This window comes from Pristiophorus japonicus, chromosome 20, assembly GCF_044704955.1.
Source record: "Pristiophorus japonicus isolate sPriJap1 chromosome 20, sPriJap1.hap1, whole genome shotgun sequence".
Classification (NCBI taxonomy): Eukaryota; Metazoa; Chordata; class Chondrichthyes; family Pristiophoridae; genus Pristiophorus; species Pristiophorus japonicus.
The window spans coordinates 58,674,876-58,697,947 of NC_091996.1; the positions used below are offsets into that span (position 1 = coordinate 58,674,876).

General features: G+C 49.6%; 1 protein-coding gene across 1 annotated transcript in view; it reads right to left on the reverse strand.

Annotated features, from left to right (window-relative positions):
- Positions 1 to 23,072, reverse strand: part of LOC139232747 (phosphatidylinositol phosphatase PTPRQ) — a 169,697-nt gene that overhangs the window by 23,529 nt on the left and 123,096 nt on the right. Inside the window, exons 5-7 of the mRNA XM_070863252.1 lie at positions 12,275 to 12,369; positions 6,860 to 7,056; positions 5,358 to 5,436 (exon numbers count right to left, since the gene is read on the reverse strand). Coding sequence (XP_070719353.1) covers positions 5,358 to 5,436; positions 6,860 to 7,056; positions 12,275 to 12,369 — 371 coding nt within the window. The remainder of the gene's footprint in view (positions 1 to 5,357; positions 5,437 to 6,859; positions 7,057 to 12,274; positions 12,370 to 23,072) is intronic.

A 23,072-nucleotide genomic window follows, 5' to 3' on the forward strand; every position in this document is an offset into this window, starting at 1 on the left:
CTCCCACCTCCCCATAGCCCACTCACCTCCCCATAACCCACTCACCTCCCCATAACCCACTCACCTCCCCATAGCCCTCCCACCTCCCCATAGCCCACTCACCTCCCCATAGCCCACTCACCTCCCCATAGCCCACTCACCTCCCCACAGCCCTCCCACCTCCCCATAGCCCACTTTCCTCCCCATAGCCCTCCCACCTCCCCATAGCCCACTCACCTCCCCATAGCCCACTCACCTCCCCATAGCCCACTCACCTCCCCATAGCCCTCCCACCTCCCCATATCCCACTCACTTCCCCATAACCCACTCACCTCCCCATAACCCACTCACCTCCCCATAACCCACTCACCTCCCCATAGCCCTCCCACCTCCCCATAACCCACTCACCTCCCCATAGCCCTCCCACCTCCCCATAGCCCACTCACCTCCCCATAGCCCACTCACCTCCCCATAGCCCTCCCACCTCCCCATAGCCCACTCACCTCCCCATAGCCCTCCCACCTCCCCATAGCCCACTCACCTCCCCATAGCCCACTCACCTCCCCATAGCCCTCCCACCTCCCCATAGCCCACTCACCTCCCCATAACCCACTCACCTCCCCATAGCCCACTCACCTCCCCATAACCCACTCACCTCCCCATAGCCCTCCCACCTCTCCATAGCCCACTCACCTCCCCATAACCCACTCACCTCCCCATAACCCACTCACCTCCCCATAGCCCTCCCACCTCCCCATAGCCCACTCACCTCCCCATAGCCCACTCACCTCCCCATAGCCCACTCACCTCCCCATAGCCCTCCCACCTTCCCATAGCCCACTCACCTCCCCATAGCCCTCCCACCTCCCCATAGCCCACTCACCTCCCCATAGCCCACTCACCTCCCCATAGCCCACTCACCTCCCCATAGCCCTCCCACCTCCCCATAGCCCACTCACCTCCCCATAACCCACTCACCTCCCCATAGCCCACTCACCTCCCCATAACCCACTCACCTCCCCATAGCCCTCCCACCTCTCCATAGCCCACTCACCTTCCCATAACCCACTCACCTCCCCATAACCCACTCACCTCCCCATAGCCCTCCCACCTCCCCATAGCCCACTCACCTCCCCATAGCCCACTCACCTCCCCATAGCCCATTCACCTCCCCATAGCTCTCCCACCTCCCCATAGCCCACTCACCTCCCCATAGCCCTCCCACTTCCCCATAGCCCACTCACCTCCCCATAGCCCACTCACCTCCCCATAGACCTCCCACCTCCCCATAGCCCACTCACCTCCCCATAGCCCACTCACCTCCCCATAGCCCACTCACCTCCCCATAACCCACTCACCTCCCCATAGCCCACTCACCTCCCCATAACCCACTCACCTCCCCGTAGCCCTCCCACCTCTCCATAGCCCACTCACCTCCCCATAACCCACTCACCTCCCCATAACCCACTCACCTCCCCATAGCCCTCCCACCTCCCCATAGCCCACTCACCTCCCCATGGCCCACTCACCTCCCCATAGCCCTCCCACCTCCCCATAGCCCACTCACCTCCCCATAGCCCACTTACCTCCCCATAGCCCACTCACCTCCCCATAGCCCTCCCACCTCCCCATAGCCCACTCACCTCCCCATAGCCCTCCCACCTCCCCATAGCGCACTCACCTCCCCATAACCCACTCACCTCCCCATAGCCCTCCCACCTCTCCATAGCCCACTCACCCCATAACCCACTCACCTCCCCATAACCCACTCACCTCCCCATAGCCCTCCCACCTCCCCATAGCCCACTCACCTCCCCATAACCCACTCACCTCCCCATAACCCACTCACAACCCCATAGCCCTCCCACCTCCCCATAGCCCACTCACCTCCCCATAGCCCACTCACCTCCCCATAGCCCTCCCACCTCCCCATAGCCCACTCACCTCCCCATAGCCCTCCCACCTCCCCATAGCCCACTCACCTCCCCATAGCCCACTCACCTCCCCATAGCCCTGCCACCTCCCCATAGCCCACTCACCTCCCCATAACCCACTCACCTCCCCATAGCCCACTCACCTCCCCATAACCCACTCACCTCCCCATAGCCCTCCCACCTCTCCATAGCCCACTCACCTCCCCATAACCCACTCACCTCCCCATAACCCACTCACCTCCCCATAGCCCTCCCACCTCCCCATAGCCCACTCACCTCCCCATAGCCCACTCACCTTCCCATAGCCCACTCACCTCCCCATAGCCCTCCCACCTTCCCATAGCCCACTCACCTCCCCATAGCCCTCCCACCTCCCCATAGCCCACTCACCTCCCCATAGCCCACTCACCTCCCCATAGCCCACTCACCTCCCCATAGCCCACTCACCTCCCCATAGCCCACTCACCTCCCCATAGCCCTCCCACCTCCCCATAGCCCACTCACCTCCCCATAACCCACTCACCTCCCCATAGCCCACTCACCTCCCCATAACCCACTCACCTCCCCATAGCCCTCCCACCTCTCCATAGCCCACTCACCTTCCCATAACCCACTCACCTCCCCATAACCCACTCACCTCCCCATAGCCCTCCCACCTCCCCATAGCCCACTCACCTCCCCATAGCCCACTCACCTCCCCATAGCCCATTCACCTCCCCATAGCTCTCCCACCTCCCCATAGCCCACTCACCTCCCCATAGCCCACTCACCTCCCCATAACCCACTCACCTCCCCATAGCCCACTCACCTCCCCATAGACCTCCCACCTCCCCATAGCCCACTCACCTCCCCATAGCCCACTCACCTCCCCATAGCCCACTCACCTCCCCATAACCCACTCACCTCCCCATAGCCCACTCACCTCCCCATAACCCACTCACCTCCCCGTAGCCCTCCCACCTCTCCATAGCCCACTCACCTCCCCATAACCCACTCACCTCCCCATAACCCACTCACCTCCCCATAGCCCACTCACCTCCCCATGGCCCACTCACCTCCCCATAGCCCTCCCACCTCCCCATAGCCCACTCACCTCCCCATAGCCCACTCACCTCCCCATAGCCCACTCACCTCCCCATAGCCCTCCCACCTCCCCATAGCCCACTCACCTCCCCATAGCCCTCCCACCTCCCCATAGCGCACTCACCTCCCCATAGCCCACTCGCCTCCCCATAGCCCACTCACCTCCCCATAACCCACGCACCTCCCCATAGCCCACTCACCTCTCCATAGCCCACTCACCTCCCCATAACCCACTCACCTCCCCATAACCCACTCACCTCCCCATAGCCCTCCCACCTCCCCATAGCCCACTCACCTCCCCACAGCCCTCCCACTTTCCCATAACCCACTCACCTCCCCATAGCCCACCCATCTCCCTATAGCCCTCCCACCTCCCCATAGCCCACTCACCTCCCCATAGCTCTCCCACCTCCTCATAGCCCACTCACCTTCCCATATCCTGCCCATCTCCCCATATCCTGCCCATCTCCCCATAGCCCTCCCACCTCCCCATAGCCCACTCACCTCCCCATAGCTCTCCCACCTCCCCATAGCCCACTCACCTCCCCATAGCTCTCCCACCTCCTCATAGCCCACTCACCTTCCCATATCCTGCCCATCTCCCCATATCCTGCCCATCTCCCCATATCCTGCCCATCTCCCCATAGCCCTCCCACCTCCCCATAGCGCACTCACCTCCCCATATCCTGCCCATCTCCCCATAGCCCGCCCATCTCCCCATAGCCCACTCACCTCCACTTAGCCTGCTTACCCTTCCCCCCATTGTTTGCTCCTACCGCTTCTCCCTACGGCCTGCTCCCACCCCCCTCCCTACAACTTGATCCTACTCCCCTCCCCATAGCCTGCTCCTATCCTCCCATAGCCTGCATCAACCCTCCTATCCCCCCATAGCTTACTCATACCCTCTCCTTAGCTTGCTCCTACCCCAAATAGCCTGCTCCTACCCCCACCCCACCCAACCCCATTGCCTACTCCTACCCACCCCCCCAGAATCTGCTCCTATCCCACCACCCATAGCCTCCTCATGGCCCCCCACTCCCCATAGCCCGCTCCGACTATCCCCTCAGACCGATTCAACCCCCCCCCATAGCCCGCTCTAATACCGCCCCCATAACCCGCTCCAGCAGTCCGCCCCATAGACCGCTCCAACTCCCCCTCACAGCTTGCTCCAATTCCTCTCTGCCATAGCCTGCTCCAAACCCTCTATAGCCCACTCCAACTATCCCCCATAGCCCGCTCCAACCCTCCCCATAGCCCGCTGAGCCATCTGGTGGTCAGGATGTGAAACTATTTGCAGACTCAAACCGCCAGTGTAAAGTATCAGCTATTGTTTAAATAGCTAACGTTATGTGACATTTAATATTAAAATCACTGAGATACACGTATTTCAGGAAATGTGGGCACTTCAAATGAGAAATCCCAAAAAGGGGAATTGACGCAGACGTTTACAATGTTTTTGGAAATGGAATGTGGTGACTCACCAATCAGTTTTAATGTAAAAGAGATAGTAGGTAGGACTGGTGTAAGTGCAGTAAGGTAACCTCATTTGCACAGATAAGCTTTTCAGAGCGGTATTAAGGAAGGGCTGCGAGCAGATTGCTTACCCACTCTTTTAGCCACAGTTGCTACATGGACCATGAGAACAAAAGGAGTTAGAGGCTAAATACCCTCGAAGTGTAACTACTGCTTATAGTTCTGTGAGTAGCATCGTGTTCCCTCACATCCGATGCAGCCTCTTAAACTTTACTAATAAATGAGCGTATTCAAACTGTTGGACAAATGCCCAGATTGGTGAGGGGACTACTCCCTTGCTGCCCTGGTGTGGAATTTTCCAACATCCTCACATGTTTTATGCTCTGGCCTCTCTGCTCCAGGCTACCACACAGAGCCAATCTCATATCGACTACTGGACAGTTCCATGCTGTGGAACCACACTCATTCACAATCAGGTTGAGACTATCCAAACGCATTTTTACACAGGACCATTATACCTGCCAGCGAGAGGCGAAAGTTAAATATTCCACCATTTATCTTTAAGGAAAGGAGTTCATCAGCTCAGCACTAACTGCTTTGGCTTGGAGTGTGTAACGGCTGCCTGCTCTCATTTAATCAAGCTTTAGTTAAACATTACCTCCATTGCCTTTATTGAAAGAATGTTCTCAATTTAAATTTCATCAACAGCTCAGTTGGAGGGAAAACTGAAAAATGTATCTGATCTCCTAAATCACTGACTTTTGGTGCTTGACAGTGTCGCTAGAAGTAAAGTGTTGGATTTCTCACTATTGTTCTCGTGATCATGTTTCAGCTCTAGGAGTGTTATGTGAGTCTATGGAGTCTGACCATTTCTTAGTATTCGCTTACCTTTAAGAGTGCTGAAATTTTCGGGTGCTCTCTCAGTTTCACAACCCCTTTTGGGTGGCTGCCAAACACTTTTAGTGTCCTGTAAATTACAGAAACAGTATTGAAACACCATTCATCACGAAACAGTCAAGTACTGAGTCACTCCCGCTGAATCCTTGAAGGCTGTTTACTTGCCTTATGAGTTACCGTTACTTTCTTCATACAGCTGACATTTGATAACCACATCACTTGGTCCTAAAGTTTCACAAGTGCGATCTTCACCTCCTGCCGTAACTTTGACAGGAGATCAGCACAATCACCAAATAAACAGTGTAACAAGCCATTTTTAGGTCACGGTAAGGATGGGGGCTGGGGACTGGGACTGGGACAATCCTCCCTCCCTCCCACTCCCCCCCCATTGTGTTCTATGCTGGAATATTGCTCCTGTTTCCTCAAGATCCCCCATTAACAGTGCCATTCTAGGTTACTGAATGCCAGCAGTCTAGAGACACATTAAAAAGCACAAAGATTCCATACACGATTGGCTGGCGAATAGGTTACGTTATACTTAACTATCATGGTGCAAGTAATAGAATAGAAAACTCTTCAAAATAGTATGGCAGCTAAAACAGTTATTCAACATCCCACGTTGCTTTTGCTGATTACAGTGATCTGCGATTGCATTGACACAGGTGTTTCTTCTATGTCCACTTAACATTAATCCTCCGCAGTCAGGTCTAAAAACTGACGCGCGTTATTTCAAAGCAACACAGAAATGCAAAACGTTCAAAAAGACCTTGGGGTGGAAATTCAGTTTGAGGTTAATTAGGGCGCTAATGGCAGCAGGATGATAAATTCTGCAGCCACAAAATTCAGCAGCTGGGCTCTGAGTGTGGAGTGGAGCGCTAAGGGAGAAGTTCCACACTTCTTTTAGGGTGCTAGGCTGGCTGAGGAACTGAAAATCCCGAGCTAAAGAGCTGGCCTCGGAGCGCCCGAAGGGAGGCTTCCCTGGAAAAAAAATCTCAAAACCCCCCCCCAGAAAAATCATCCCCAATACCTTGCTCACCTCACATAAACATAAATCGCAAAAATAAAAAATAAAAAATAAAAAATAATCACATTTACCTGATGTATTCATTCCTTCCCTCGCTGCCGCCGAAACAGCTCGGACCACCTGCTTTCCCAGGCGGCCCCACTAGGGTGCGCTATGGGGCACTACGGGTCCCTCAGCAAACAATTTTCAGAACGGTGTTGCAACCGGGGGTGTTGCACACTGGCTCGCCTCTCCCGGGCGGTATTACTCCGCGTCCCCGCAAAACCGGCACCAGATGCCCCGGCGGGATGCTAGAAACTGGCCGCCCAGTCGGAAATCATTTCCACGGTCATTCCCGCCCCTCCAGGGCGCAAACAAGGGTGACAGCAGATCCAAACTCCACCCCCAAATATTTGCTTTCATTGAACATGATTTCCATCCATTGATCAATTAGCTCAGACAGTGTATACAGTTCCTTTAACTTACTTACATGGCAGCAAACCAAGCTGACTCCTGCTCTTTGGATTCCAGTAACACGCACAAGGTGTTCAATATTTCTGGGAAGATGGGATTCATCAGGATATGGGCGTGGCCATCTTTGTCTGTTGCCAGACAACTCAGTGCAAAACAGGCATTTTTGCTTCCTCCGGTATCCCCGTTTGCCATCATCTTCTCTAGTGCCGTGATCTGAATAAGGAGAGGACAGAGTCACAGGTCAGAGACATCGCTTATAACATGGGAAGAGGAGGTGAACATTGAACCTCTCAAAGGTCTTGGTACCCACCCCTCCTCCAACATCAAGGTCAAGGTTCATCACACTACATTCCACAATCAGAGCTAACTGAGACCCGACAGGAAATGATTAATCCGTTCAGCTAAAAGCAAAATACTGCAGATGCTGGAAATCTGCAATAAAAGCAGAACATGCTGGAAAAGACTCAGCAGGCCAGGCAGCATCTGTGGAGAGAGAAACAGAGTTAACGTTTCAGGTTGATGACCTTTCAGATGAATGTCAGCTCAGACCAGTTCTGACGAAAGCTCATCGACCTGAAATGTGAACTCTGTTTCTCCAGCGTTTTCGCTTTTTAATCCACCTGCTCAGAATTATTTCAAAATGTTCTTTAACCTCTGCAACTTCAGATTTTTAGTTTTTTTAATCTTAAACACATAATAGGGTGGTTGCTTCTTTCATCTGCTGTCACTGATTGTGGTGTTTCAATCCATCAGGACGTAGAGAGCAGGTAGTGAACTAGGGGTTGTACTGAATAAGGTCAACGAATCACTAGCTTCGCTTTGGAGACTTGCCAAAAGGCCAGCGTGAAGGTGCCTCATCTTATGAAGATTTGTCTCCATCTGATCCTCATTACCTCCCCTGCATATTTTATTGGCTGTCTCTGCTTCAAGGAGGTTGCCCATCTCCCCCTTTGTCCCTCTCCCAAGGTCTCTCCCTGATTGCCCCTACTCCCTTTTGCTAAAATGGCAACAACAACAATTTGGATTTATATAGCGCCTTCAATGCAGTAAAACATCCCAAGGTGCTTCACATGAGCATAATCAGACAACATTTGACACCGAGCCACATAAAGAGATGTCAGGACAGGTTGGTTAAAGAAGTAGATTTTAAGCGGGGAGTGGGGGGCTGAAAGAAGGAGAGAGAAAGAGAGAGGTAGAGAGGTTTAGGGAGGGAATTCCAGAACTTACGGCCTACACAGCTAAAGGCACGGCCACCAATGGTGGAGCAAGGGAAATCAGAGATGCGCAGAAGGCCAGAGTTGAAGGAACGTAACGATAAGCTCTTGTTGGGTTTTTTTTAGGAATAATTATTTCGTTTTTTTCTTTACCTTGATGTTCGGTTCATAATCTGTAGGAAAAAGGAAAGCACCAAATGGTACAGAACTAGTAAACGTCTAGCAGCTGATGCAACACATAGCGCTAAAAGACAGGCGCGGGCACGTGATGCGAGATATGCCCACGTCCGCTTGAAAAATGCAGGTGGCACCTCACCTTCATGCTGCCTGCTCATTACAATGATAGCAGCGCACATCCTAGCGCTGAACTCGCTGCTGACAGGCTGTGCGCTCAGCAGGGGGGTGAAGTGCGTGTTGTTCGAGCGGGGCTAGCCTTACTTACAGTGCTTCAGCACCAACGTAAATGGCTCAACAGGCCAGGGAAAGGGCACTCAGGCTCTTTGGTGCAGCACTCGAGCTTTGTGCAGGGGGTCCACACTGGAAGAAAGGTTGACCACCCACAGAGGGCCAGGAGGCCCTCCAGAAAGAAGGATGTGGGACCAGATCGCCGAGGCGGTCACTGACAGCAGTATCGCCCCCAGGACCTGGCTCCAGTGCCCAAAGAAGTTTCATAACCTCAGACCAGTGGTCTGGATCAGTGAATGCATCTACAAAAGCCGTCTCCTAGCAACTGCACCACTAGCCTCACACATTGCTCAATGCATGACCCCCCCACCACCCCCCACCCCCCATCACTCACCTATCAACAATCTCTACCAAACACGAGGCACACCGCACACTCCTAGCTTCACCTCACCCCCTTGGAGGAGACGGTGCTGGTCATTCTTGGCAATTGGTTGGAGATGGCTTTTGAAGATCCATAGCTTTACTTAAAGGAGGATAACTTAAAGTGCTTCAGCACTAACATAAATGGGTCAACAGGCCAGGGAGAGGGAAAGCAGCAGGGCTGAAAAAAAAACAAGCTGCCGGTATCCTTATACGTTATCCTCCTTCTCACATCCCACTTTCCCCTCATCCCACAATCACTTCTGATTTACAAGCTGCACATGGTGTAAGCATGTACCTCTTGCTTTACCCACTCCCCTCACCACTACCCTCGCCTAGTGCCTCCTTCATTTCAGACACCCAAGAAATCCAGCCTGCCCAGCCAGTGGTTGACCAAGAAGAGGGAGAGGAGAGTGAAGAAGAAGAAACACCGTCACTCGATTTCACACTCCCGGCCACCAGCTCCTCGAGGTTGTCCTGCAAGGCCATCTGCAGTTCCCCCACTGAAAGTCAGCAGCCTTCCACCAGCCATGCTGCAGCCACTGGGGCAGCACTGTGTAAGAGCACAAGGATAGGCAAAGGCCCACACAAGACAGTCACTAAGCGAATGCACAAGGGTGGTTAGTTGATTTCTTGATGTCATATTGGATGCATTTATGGATAAAGTTGGATTGGAAAGTTTGCTTCGTGGTGGCTTGTATTTCAGCATTGTGGCCAAGAGGACGCTGTGATGGTCAGTAACAGAGGGATGGTACGGTGTGGGACAAATGTTGAATGGGGAATTGGGGTTGTGGTCACTGGTGTACCGCAGACAGATGATTCGATCCCGGATATCCCGACCAGAAAGGGGCTGTCAGGGTTGCCTCCTTCTTTCCACTTACTTCTCTTTTGTTTCTTTCTCTTCCCTCTGCGAGCAGCTTGTCCCCTTTGCTGCCTCTGCTCCATCTCCATGCATGCTGAACCCCAAGGGGGGCTGCACCGAGAGCCCCCAGGACTGACAGCAAGAGGCCTTCCTTTCAGAGCCAAAGCCTTGCAAATGTCCAGCAGCACTCCCCCCACGCCCTTCACACTTTCCCAACTTTTTAAATGTATTGCACCAAGCCACTACTCCAATAAAATGTAAAGAAACCAGGCAAGTTGCATGTGTTCCTTTAAGAAGCGCTGGTAGAGGGTCCGTCATACTGCTGCACGCACGTTCTGCCGTGTGTGCTTTCGAGAGGATGTTAATTGGAGCGGTGACATCCAAAATACCAGAGTGTGCGGCAGTTCAGTGTCGCAGGGCGGCTGATGTCACAATCTGCCTCATCTACATATCTGGAGCGAACGCATACAACAGCAGCACTGCTGGCCTGCCCAAAATAGTGGCCGCCGCGTGTTGTGCTGGAAGTGGGCGGAAGCGAGGTGACCACCATTTTTTCTTCCAAACCGGCCATAACGGCCGGTGCAAACAGGTTCAATTTTCCCCACCAATATACTTTTAAAATGAGGTGGCACCGTAGTCAAGGGAGCATTCAATTCCCAACCGATGAATCTAAGAGATTGTGATTAATCTTACCATTAATTGCAATCATTTTCCCTAACAATATTTGAACTTTTTTCTGATTTGGAGAATGAACTGATGAAACAAAACTTCTGTGCACTTGGATAACCAGATGGTGGATTGGAAGGTGTAGCAATCTGCACAGGTAAACACGTTGGGGCTGGCATTCTGTCCCTGGTCAAGGATGGACAATAGTTGAATTCCCTGGCACCAGTTCGAATTTGAGATTCCGCTTCATTTCTTTTCAATGTCGAGCACCTATTTCCTCTGGTGTGGGGTGGGGGGGGATCCAGAACAAGGGGGCACAATCTGAAAATTAGACCTAGACCGTTCAGGAGTGAAACTAGGAAGCACATCTTCACACTTCTTCCACACACAATCCAGAATTCTGCCCCCCAAAAGGCTGTGGATGCTGGGCCAATTGAAATTTTCAAGACTGAGATGTACAGATTTGTATTAGGTAAGGGTATCAATGGATATGAAGCCAAGACGGGTAAATGGGGTTGAGGTACAAATCTGCCATGATCTAATTGAATGGCAGAACAGGCTCGAGCAGCTGAATGGTCTACTCCTGTAGCTATATTCCAGCCAGTTTCTGGCAGGAAGAGCTATTGGCAGATCTTCTGCCCAATCCCTCCATGTTAAGGAGGAAGAGTGTAGTGGTGTTCCTGGGCCAACCTGCAAATTCTGCCCATTCTGCCCTTATAAACCTTCAGCAGAACCCGCAACAGCTAAGACAGGGAATTTCAAAAATCACATTAACATTGAAACCACATTTCTTCAACTAACTGTGATCTTTTTAATGAAGTATCAAAAAATGCCATAGAATTTAAAGGATGAGCTGGGGGAAATACACCCAGCTTCTGACATTTTCTGTCGAGCTTAACTATTGTTTGACTCCCTCAGGCCTATCTATTAATGTCTAACAGCACCTTCTGTATAGGATGGTAAAGGGAACAGAGAGCCTCGTCACAAAATATCACCAATAAAACATCCATCAGCAAGTTAGACACCTTCCAAAGGTGAGAATGGCTTTGTTACATTCATATTTGGGGCTTTTGGATACAGAACCGAATTTTCAAAAATCTACACAAGGTTGGAAAAGATATTTGAGCCCAGTCCACCCAGGAACAACTGATCTTTTTTTAGTTGTGTATATAAGCGTGTTAAAACTTGGTCCATCTCGCATCCCTTGGGAACAGTGCCCATTACTCACTGAACTGGCCAGTCACAATGTGTTAAACTATATACAACTGTTGAAATGGAGTAAGTTTTCCTTTTTCTGTCTCGTTGACCTCAAACTGGGAATTGTTTATGAAATGGATGGCTACAGCGAATGCAGGCTTGGGTAAGTGCTCAAAGAACAAATGGACAGATTTCTGCCTCAACGGATGGACATGCAAGCTTGGCACCAGGGCAGGAGACAAGTACAAATGGGCTGAAAGAGTTCTGTCTGTGAACCGAAATGAATGGGATGACCTGGGTAGGTGAAGAAGCCTCTTCTCGTTCTTAGCAATTTTTCAAATGAACGTAAACATCTCAAACACATGCAAAATACTTCTGCCTTGCACTACTATCCCTTTTGTCATTTAATCTCTCCTGCCTTCCATCCTGGTTGTAGATCTTCCCTGTTGTTCTTTCCTGCCCTTCGCCTCCCCGCCCCCCCCACCCCTTTCGTTGCCTCTTTACTTGCTTAAAAAATGTTACATCTCTAATTTTTTCCAGTTCTGACAAACGTTAACTCTGTTTCTCTCTCCTGAGCATTTATAGCGTTTTCTGAAAACATCTCAAAACAACTTTTCATCAGAGGGTGTTTGCCTGCTGGTATCATTATAAGAGCGCATCGACTCACCATATTCGGAGCCTCTTCCATGTCCAGTATCTGCTTGCGACCTATGTCCAAGTTACAGAGGCGGCCAAGCGCAAATGCAGCACTCATTCCACAGCCTGCAGCAGGAAATAAGAGAGAGTTATGTCCAACGAGACCAATTAGAAATGATGTCTTCTGTGGAATTCGCTTCCGTTTTCTCTTTCATTTTGTGCTTATCAAGATGAAGAGTGTAAATGCTTAGAATGGGAACAGTTGCCCACTTCAGCTATTCAATTGCAGCATCAAGGACAGACAGGTCGGGTGTAGCACAGAATGAATGCAATTCAACGATTTAATAGGATCTTCTAGCCCACAATCCCTCTCTCTGACTTTCTTGTCTCTCTATTAAATCTACACACTTACGAGCAGTGCTCCCCCGAACCTTTCTCCTCGTTTCTCCAAATATGCCATCTTACATGACCTTCCTCCTCCCTGCATTCTGGATATGTTGAAATGAAGACTCATCACACTGTTTGCTACTTTGGCTCATTCTGCCCCAGGAGCCAGCACCAGTGAACACCTTACCCTCCTCTGGCTTACCTTCTTCCTAAACCATACAAGCTTTTAACTCCCAAGCTCAGTCTCATTTACTCAGAACTTCTTGACTTACTTTGTCTTCTCCCCGACACTTCTCAATATCCTTGCACTTTTGGACAATAGCACTTTACTTTGTATTTTATTAAATAATGACTCATTCCTGTTGGAGATATAAGGACCGATACATGGAGATAAGGGAGACTCTGTCTCTTTAAATGGTTTGCATGCTCTAATAAGTCGAGCGTATTTTTGAAACCAGACAATAAATTAATAATCAATTGCTGGGTCACTTTGAGCTCTGAATGCATTGCACAAGAATCCTTCCTAATATCATTTCCCGACAGATAGTCTTTGACAGATCTATACCCTCCAGTTGAGGGACTGGCCGGAGGAATGTACCAACAAGTTGAACATACTGTACTTTGCACAGTTTGTTCATTGATCTGAAGGTTGACAATTCTTGTGTTGACAGTGTAAATACAGCTTTAATAAGAGTGCACAATAAATATCTGTATTTGCAGTTACTGATAAGGAAAAGGATTAGTTCAGAGCAGCTTATTGTTCTTTAACTTTCTGTTTAATATTAATAACTATACCTAATGTTCTCCCTGGTCTCCTTTGATTTTCTCCTAAAGATGTTTGACTGCGTCTGAAAAGAACTAGTGATTACAAATCCTCTGTTGTCATATTCATTCTCAGTTCAAGGAAAAGGTGATTCTGAGGGGAAGTATACACATGATGAATATGTCCTATTTATTGACTCACCAAACTTTTGCTTTTAGAATGTTTAGCATCGGAGTACCAAGCAAGTATAGACAGACATGATTAGACAACCAACATGGGGCTAGTTCCTCCACTTTTTTTGCATGCTTAATGCCCACTTAACACCCATTTTACCGCTCAAATGACGTATAACGCCGATATATCACCTATTTAGCCACAAAATGGAAACTGACACCCATTTTTCAGAAACTTATCGCCGAGCCTTACTTTCCCCATGTGCTTCACGCCGGGAAAACATAATACTGCCCGCCCACTATTTTTGGGCGGTATCATCAGACTGGGTGAAATCAACGGCCATAATATCGGCCAGCGTTAATTGCCACACTGATTTAACGCCGAGATTCAATAATACCACCCGCCCACTTTTTTTCGTCGTAAAGAGCATATTTACCGAAACTAGCAGACATGAAATCGCCCAGCGTCACTTTCACCAGCTCGCACACATATCATCCACAATATCGCTCGCCCAAAAAAACACCCAGAAAAAGTGGAACTAACTGGAACGAATCACAGCATTATGGACGCCATGTTCTACATCACATGTCGCATAAAAGGCTGCTGTGCTTCAACCTCGGGGGAGTTCGGATGTACTCTGGAGGTCATTGGAGTTGATGTGAACATCTCTACAAACATCTTGACCATACTGTGACCGTCTGGAATTTAATAGGTGTCTTCGTTGGGACATTCATTCTTTGTGACCAATCGGTGGAAAACAGAGAGCTACTGCAATGGGGCCTATCCTTTCTCATCCTCTCTTGATGATCAATTACATGCAGCAGACTCGAGATCACCGAAGGTATGCTCCACAGCATTATGTACCAATGTAAGATGTGCCAGACTGATGAGGAGGACCAGACATTACACCCCCTGCAATTACAGGGAGAAGCAGTCTTACTTCGACATACCCGACACCACCTGCCTTCGGAGACTGCGCTTCCACAAAGAGGTTATCACTGAGGTATGCCAGCTGATAAGGGAGATCTGCAGCCTGCCAGCACCATCAGTACTGCACTGTCGATATCAAAGTCACCGCAGCACTGTCATTCTATGTCTCGGGTTCTTTTCAGGCCTCAGCTGGCGACATTTGCGGACTTTCTCAGCATGCCACACATTGCTGCATTAGACAGGTCACTGAAGCTCTGCATGCACACAGGAGGGACTTGATCAGCTTCCCTACAACCAGGGAGGCACAGAGTGAGAGGGCTCTAGGATTCTCCAGAATTGCAAACTTCCTCAACGTGCAGGGAGCAATAGACTGTATGCACATCGCGATGCGGGCACCTTTTCAGGATGCAGAGGTTTTCAGGAACCGCAAGGAATTCCACTCCCTAAATGTCCAACTGGTTGTTGACCACCAGCAAATTATACTAGCAATGAATGCTCAATTTCCGGGCAGCATCCATGATGCTCACATCCTGCGTGAGAGCACTGTATCTGACTTGTTTAACAATCAGCCACGAGGTCAATGCTGGATGCTTGGGGACAAAGGATATGGCCTCGCCATCTGACTGATGACCCCGCTGCATGACACCCACACCAAAGCCGAGAGGCAATACAACGAGTCCCACAGAGCCACTCGCAATATCGTGGAGAAAACCATTGGAGTGCTGAAGCAGCGCTTTAGATCCCTGGACCACTCAGGGGGCGACCTCCAATACCACCCTGAGCAGGTAGCTCAATTCGTGGTGGTGTGCTCCATGCTGCACAACTTGGCTATCAGGAGGGGATAAGAATTGCCTGATGAGTCTTACCAGAGAGAGGACGAGGAGGCAGACGCTGACATCGGCCCAGACAATCAGGCTGATGCTGAAGCCATGCCCCCGCCCCCCTGTAGACCGCATAAAAGGGCCCAGGGCGGCATGATAGCTGCAAGAGCCTTACGTCCGGAGCTTATCAATGATCACTTTGCCTGAAAGAACATTGGTGTTATTTACAAGGCTAACACACTACAGGATGTGCAGGTCATACATCAATGGTGGGCATCACCTTGGTGACAGTTAAAGTCTTTGATTGAAGTTAAGTGTCATTATATCCTTTGATGTTAAGGAATCACCAGCGTGTAACGGTGCAGCTATCTGAGCCAATGCGCAACACGGTTTTGTTAAATAAAAAACATTTAAACTGAACATTTGTCTGAAATCATCAGTATTTCTGTAAAAACCAACCCTCTCCCCCCCCACCCCCCACCGCTTCTCCTCACCACCTCTACCCCTTCTTCCCCTCCTGACTCCAAGCCACCTGGCCGAGGAGCTCCTCAGGCGATGCTTCATTGTGGGGGGTGGGGATGACGGCCGAAACGCTGCTTGGACAGATACGGGAGAGGACGGTCCCAAGGTGGGAACGATCTCTGAGCCAGAAGCAAGATGTTGCTGCTGGCTCTCATGTGTGGTTGGCAATGGGGGTGCGGCACCTTGGGGTGCAGTGCGGCGCTCCGAGACCACTGGGAGCCCTCTGCCACCAGTGTTCCTGGCTACCAGCTCCAGGGCCTCCACCATCCCTTCCATGTTATATCTTATTTATTGAACAAAAACTTGGTGCCAACTATGTTCTTGGTGCTGAGTAGGCTTTTTGCTCCTGGTAAATCTCCCTCATGCCTCCAACAACAGCCAGACAAGCACACAACACAGCCACACACACCTTCAGTCCCTCTGAGCTCCCTCTCTCTCTGCCTCCTCTACTGCGCATGTCATGATGACCATTGACCTCCTGAATCGCGGGAATCGAGCGTTGCCATGCCATTGCTAAGAATGGTGACTCTTTACGGCAGAAGGTCAGCGAGATTTAACGCTACCACCCATTTCATATCGCTCGCGGTAACGCCCATTTTCAAAAATAGAGACTAGGTGCTTTGAGAATGGGCCAGAAGCTGGCAATCTGAAAACCCATTTTTAACGCCCACATCGGAAATAACGCCCATTTTTGGGCGATAAGCACAAAAATGGAAAATCTAGCCCATGGTGTTTTATACAATAGAGCAGGTAAGGTTCACTGTAGTCAGCCCAATGCAACATGGTTAGAAATAGGACTACCCTGTAAAAGCTCGGCTTAGTTGATTGCACTCTCATCTTTGGAACAGAAGTGTCATGTATTCAACTATCATTGTAACCCATGTATAAGCTGACCTAATTGTACACTTTGAGAACATTGACCACAGGGGGCGAACTTGTGGGAGACACTCCTAAACTGGACTTTCCGGTATAAAATGGGAAGCCCCACCCACTATCTTTCTGTTGAGGTCTTAGTAATAAAGGTGAGTGGTCACAGAGTGACCTTCTCTCAAGTATGGGCCTCGTGTGCATTTATACTGTATAGTAAGGACATATCATTGGCGATGAGAAACTGGGATTTAAACCACGCGAGTATGGCCACTAGCAGCACAGATGAAAGGTACTGTGTTGGTGATGATTGGGACGACTTTATTGAGAGACTACAGCAAAGTTTTGTCACTAAGGAATGGTTGGGACAGGATTCGGCCTTCAAACGCAGGACTCATCTCCTGACGGTTTGTGGAACCGGAACGTATTTCCTGATGAAGGACCTTCTAGCGCCAGAGAAGCTGGCAGACAAGACGTTCAAGAGCTCAGTAAGTTGATCGGTGAACACCTTAAACCGGCGAGCAGCATGCACATGGCGAGACAATGATTTTATACGCACCGGTGGCGAGAAGGGAAAAGCATTCCAGACTTCATGGCAGATCTCCGGCGACTGTCAAGTCTATATAAATTCCCAGATGCATGCAGAGCGGAGGTGCTGCGAGATTTTTTTATTGAGGGCATCGGGCACGCTGGGGTTTTCAGGAAACTGATTAAGACCAAAGACCTGACCTTGGAAGCGGTGGCTCTGATAGCCCAGACAATTAGCTCAGGGGAGGAAGAGACCAGAATGATTTATGGCAAAAGTCTTGGCTCAAATGCGGCAAACGACCAGGGAGTCAACATTGTTAACGTGGCATACAGTTCTCTAGGCAGACAAGGGCAATCGGACAAGCCCCAGCATGCAGTCGAACCCAAAGGGGGAATTCAACAGAGACAATGGCTAGCTGAACGGCGATTCATGCCATCTCAATGGACAATGCGGGCAGTAATGGGGCCATCAACATCTGTTAATGGTACGCTTAAGGACAGTTACAGAGACAGTCAGAGACGATCGACTGGTAATGGACCTTTTGTTTCCAACAATGGGGCCTCCAGGTCATGCTGGAGGTGTGGAGGCAAACACCCAGCCAGAGCTTGCAGGTATCAACAATATACCTGCAGAAACTGCAACGTCAGCGGTCACTAGGCGCGTATGTGCAGGAAGCCTGCAGCCAGGTTGATGTATGAAGAGGACGGGCCCGATGTAAGCCCTACAAGGCCAAATGAATACTAGGGAAATCGCTGGAAGCTGAAGTTCAGCGAGTTCATGTGGAGCACATATACAGTTCATATACCAGGACACCACCCTTAATGATGAAAGTGCTCCTCAATGGCATCTCAGCATTAATGGAGCTAGACACGGGGGCCAGCCAGTCCCTGATGAGTATCAAACAGTTCGAAAGGTTGTGGGTGTCCAAGGCCAGGAGGCCAAAATTATTGCCAATTGACGCACTGCTATGGACATATACAAAGGAGATCATTCCGGTGCTAGGCAGCGCCACGGTAGTCTTGACCCACAAAGATTCGGAGAACAGGTTGCCACTCTGGATTGTCCCGGGGGACGTTCCCGCACTACTGGGGAGGAGTTGGCTTGCTGTCATGAACTGGGAATGGGGCGATGTCATGCAATTTCTTCTGTGGAGTGAGTATCATGCTCTCAAGTCCTGGATAAATTTGACTCATTATTTCACCCCGGCATCGGCACTTTCATGGGGACCAAGGTAGTGATTCACATAAACCCGGATGCCAGGCCAATACACCACAAGGCCAGAGCAGTGCCATACGTGATGCGGGAAAAGATAGAATGTGAATTGGACCGCCTGCTGAGGGAAGGCATCATCTCGCCAGTCAAATTCAGTGACTGGGTGAGCCCAATCGTGCCTGTGCTCAAGGCGGATGGGTCGGTCAGAATATGTGGTGATTACAAGGCCACCATCAATCGGGTGTCACTCCAAGACCAGTACCCGCTACCGAGAGCGGAGGACCTCTTTGCGACGCTATCCGTTGGAAAACTTTTTTCAAAATTGGACCTGACCCCAGCTTACATGACCCAGGAGCTGGCGAGTGAGTCAAAGAAGCTGACCATCATTATGATACACAAGGGGTTGTTTGAGTATAACAGATGTCTGTTCGGGATTCGTTCGGCCGCCGCGATCTTTCAGCGAAATATGGAAAGCTTCCTCAAGTCGATTCCAAGGGCGGTGATTTTTCAAGATGACATCCTCATCACAGGTTGCGATACTGAAGAACACCTCCACAACCTGGAGGAGGTGCTACGCAGACTGGACCGGGTAGGGCTGCGACTGAAAAAGGCAAAGTGTGTCTTCTTAGCTCCAGAGGTAGAATTCCTGGGGAGGAGGGTAGCAGCAGACGGGATCAGACCTAAAGCATCCAAAATGTAAGCGATCCAGAGAGCACCCAGACCCCGTAACACGATGGAGCTGCGTTCGTTCCTGGGGCTCCTGAACTATTTTGGCAACTTTCTTCCCTAATTGAGCATGCTGTTAGAGCCGCTACATGTGCTCCTACGCAAAGGTCGCAAATGGGTCTGGGAGGACAGCCAGGAAAGGACTTTTGATAGAGCACGCAATTTGTTATGCTCCAACAAACTGTTAACGTTATATGACCCATGTAAGAAACTAGTTTTAACGTGCGATGCGTTGTCCTATGGGATCGGGTGTGTGTTGCAACATGTGAATGCCAATGGTCAGTTACAGCCGGTAGCTTATGCCTCCAGAAGTCTGTCCCAGGCAGAAAGGGGCTACGGGATGGTAGAAAAGGAAGCGCTAGCATGTGTATATGCAGTAAAAAAATGCACCAGTACCTGTTTGGCAGGAAATTTGAGCTGGAGACAGATCACAAACCCCGAACGTCCCTTTTGGCCGACAACAAGACCATAAATGCAAATGCATCGGCCCGCATACAGAGGTGGGCACTTACGTTAGCCGTCTATGACTACACAATTTGGCACAGACCGTGCACTGAAAACTGTGCCGATGCACTCAGCGGGCTCCCACTAGCCACTACTGAGGGCGCAACTGAACATGATGCTGAGATGGTCATAGCTGTTGAAGCTTTCGAAAGCGAAGGCACACCTGTGACAGCCCGTCAGATTAAAGTCTGGACAAATAAAGACCCGTTACTGTCTTTAGTTAAGAAATGTGTCCTGAATGGGGACTGGGCAGCCATGTACGGGGCATGCCCTGAGGAGTTTAAACCGTTTCATAGGCACAAGGATGAACTCTCGATTCAGGCCGATTGCCTACTGTGGGGAAACTGAATAGTCGTGCCCCAGAAGGGCAGAGAGGTGTTTATCAGAGAACTTCACAATGAGCACCCGGGCATTGTCATGATGGAGGCAATTGCCAGGTCAGACGTTTGGTGGCCAGGGATAGATGCAGACCTGGAACTTTGTGTTCGCAGGTGCAACACGTGTGCTCAGCTCAGCAATGCACCCAGGGAAGCCCCCCTTAGCCCCTGGTCCTGGCCCGCTAAGCCATGGTCACGTATCCATGTGGACTACGCAGGTCCTTTCATGGGAAAAATGTTTTTGGTTGTAGTTGACGGCTACTCCAAATGGATTGAGTGTGCCATTTTAAATTCAAGCACATCCTCTGCCACGGTAGAAAGTCTACGGGCAATGTTCGCTGTCCATGGTCTACCGGACATCTTAGTCAGCGACAATGGCCCGTGCTTCACAAGCACTGAATTTCAGGACTTCATGGCAGGCAATGGAATCAACCATGTCAGAATGGCACCGTTCAAGCCAGCCTCAAACGGCCAGGCGGAATGAGTAATCAAACAGGGGATGCTCAGAATCCAAGGGGGTTCCCTACAAAGCCGCTTATCACACCTCCTGTTGGCCAATAGATCCTGACCACAATCGCTCACAGGGGTTCCACCCGCAGAGCTGCTAATGAAAAGGACGCTCAAATCCAGGTTATCCCTTATACATCCTACTATGAAAGAAATTGTTGAGAGCAGGCGTCAGTCACAATGTGACTACCATGACAGGAATGCGAGGGCGCGATGTATTGATGTCAATGACCCTGTTTTTTCCTTAATTACGCTGCAGGGCCCAAATAGTTTGCAGGCACTGTGATTGCCAAAGAGGGGAATAGGGTTTTGGTGGTTAAACTTACCAATGGACAAATCTGCCGCAAACACGTGGATCAAACTAAAAGGAGGTTCAGCAACCCCATAGAAGAAGCAGAGGAAGAACACGACGTAGAGTTTACTCCACCACAGGTGACCGAACACCGGAACCAAGTGGAGGAGAGCCCAGTCACTATGAGCAGTCCGGACAGGCCTGAGGCACCGCAAACAGCAGACACTCAGGCCAGCGCCCAACAACCGGAGCCCCAACTTCGGTGCTCTACAAGGGAGCGTAAACCACCAGAGAGACTTAACCTGTGATCCCAATATGACTTTGGGGGGGAGGTGATGTCATGTATTCAACTATCATTGTAACCCACGTATAAGCTGACCTAAGTTGTACACCTTGAGAACATTGACCACAGGGGGCGAACTTGTGGGAGACACTCCTAACCTGGATTTTCCAATATAAAAGGGGAAGCTCCACCTACTATCATTCTCTTGAGTCTTGGTAATAAAGGTGACTGGTCACAGAGTGACCTTCTCTCAAGTATGAGCCTCATGTGCATTTATACAGTGTAGTAAGGACCTATCAAGAAGGTTTGGATCAGAAGGTTATGGGTTCAAGTCCCACATCAGAAGTTGAGCTCAGCAGTGCAGTGCGGCATTGTCTGAAGTGCCTTCTTGTAGATGAGACATTAAACTGTCGCTCTAACCGGCTCTTCATGGGGACATTAAAGATCTTTCTTATACTGTTTAAAGAAATTTAGACAGTTTCCTGGCTAACATACCTCACCAAAAAAACAGATTAACTGGTTATTGATCTCATTGCTTTTTATTGTATCAGCAATCACTGTTCTATAAATGTAATTCATTATTTGAAATCGTTTGAGATTTTTTCCATGAAGTGATAACCTGGTTAATAACAGCAAGCACTCCTTTAACTCCAGTAGGTTACAAAATGAACATTTATTGCATTATAGGATGCCCAGTTGTACAGTCAGCCCTAATGGAAAGGAGATTTCCTCCATGCATACCATGCTCTCTACCAATGGAGCCAATGTTCCAAAGTGTCCGATCACCCAGGCATGACCATCTCCCTCCAAATATAAAACATTTTTTTTAACCATTAAATGCACTCAGCTCCTTTTCAAAGAAATGAAATCAGGTCAATGATAGCGTGGGTACAGGTCTGGGGAAAACGGCCTTTTGCAATCCCATAACTGATCCCAAAGTTTAAAAATTGCTTTTGATGGCAGTCTAATCTACAGATCTCTTTCTCTGTAAGAGACAAAATAAATGATTCTACTTTCTCTTTACTCAGCTACTTTCTCTTTGCCTCAGTTCATTTGTCATTGGTAAAAGAGCTAATTTAAGAAGGAGGAGAAGACAAGTGACATTTCAGAGGACTGGAACTTGGCTAAGTTGGAATGTTCCTGTAGGAGGATTTTATGACCATATCAGTGAAATCGAAACACCTCACCAGAATTTCAAGTTGGCATTTATTTTCCAGCTTTTAATAGTTGTGTTTCCTTCCATTTTAAGATAAGGTTCCCCTATTGAGATTCTAGGAATATAGGAAAAGGAGTTGGCCATTCAGCTACCTCGAGTCTTTTCCGCCATTCAATTAGATCATGGCTGATCCGTATCTCAACTCCACTTCGTCGCCTTGGTTCCATTTCTCTTAATACCCTTCCCATACAAAAATCTATCAATTCTCCTGTGCTATATGCCAATCCCTGTCCAGGAGGGACAAAAAATCACCTGCCCTACGAGTCTAGCAACATTGCTCTATATCTGATTACTGGAAAGTGTGCATGTGGCAACACAAGATGTTTTGAGCCATTCATTTTTTCTCCCCGTGATCCCTCTTGCTTCGTGTCCCACATAAGATCAGGAACTCACCAGGTGGGGGATGTGGATCCACAATCTGTCAATGTAGAGTGCTGCCCGTATTCCTCCATTGTTTCATATTACACAAACTACACCTTCCGTTAGCAACAACCACATCTGGGGCATTGCTATGGAAGTACAAACAAACCACGCCATGATACTGCAAGCTGTGTGATCCAGATCGGCGCTATTCAAATCAAGCATCCTCCTGGGTCAGAAAGATAACCGAGGGGTTTTCTTCAACATTCGAAGGAATGGATCATTTTAGCAAACCTTGAGGCAGACAGTGCCTGCCTATTATTTGTCCGCCACGCAAATCACGGTGCAGACAATGGAAA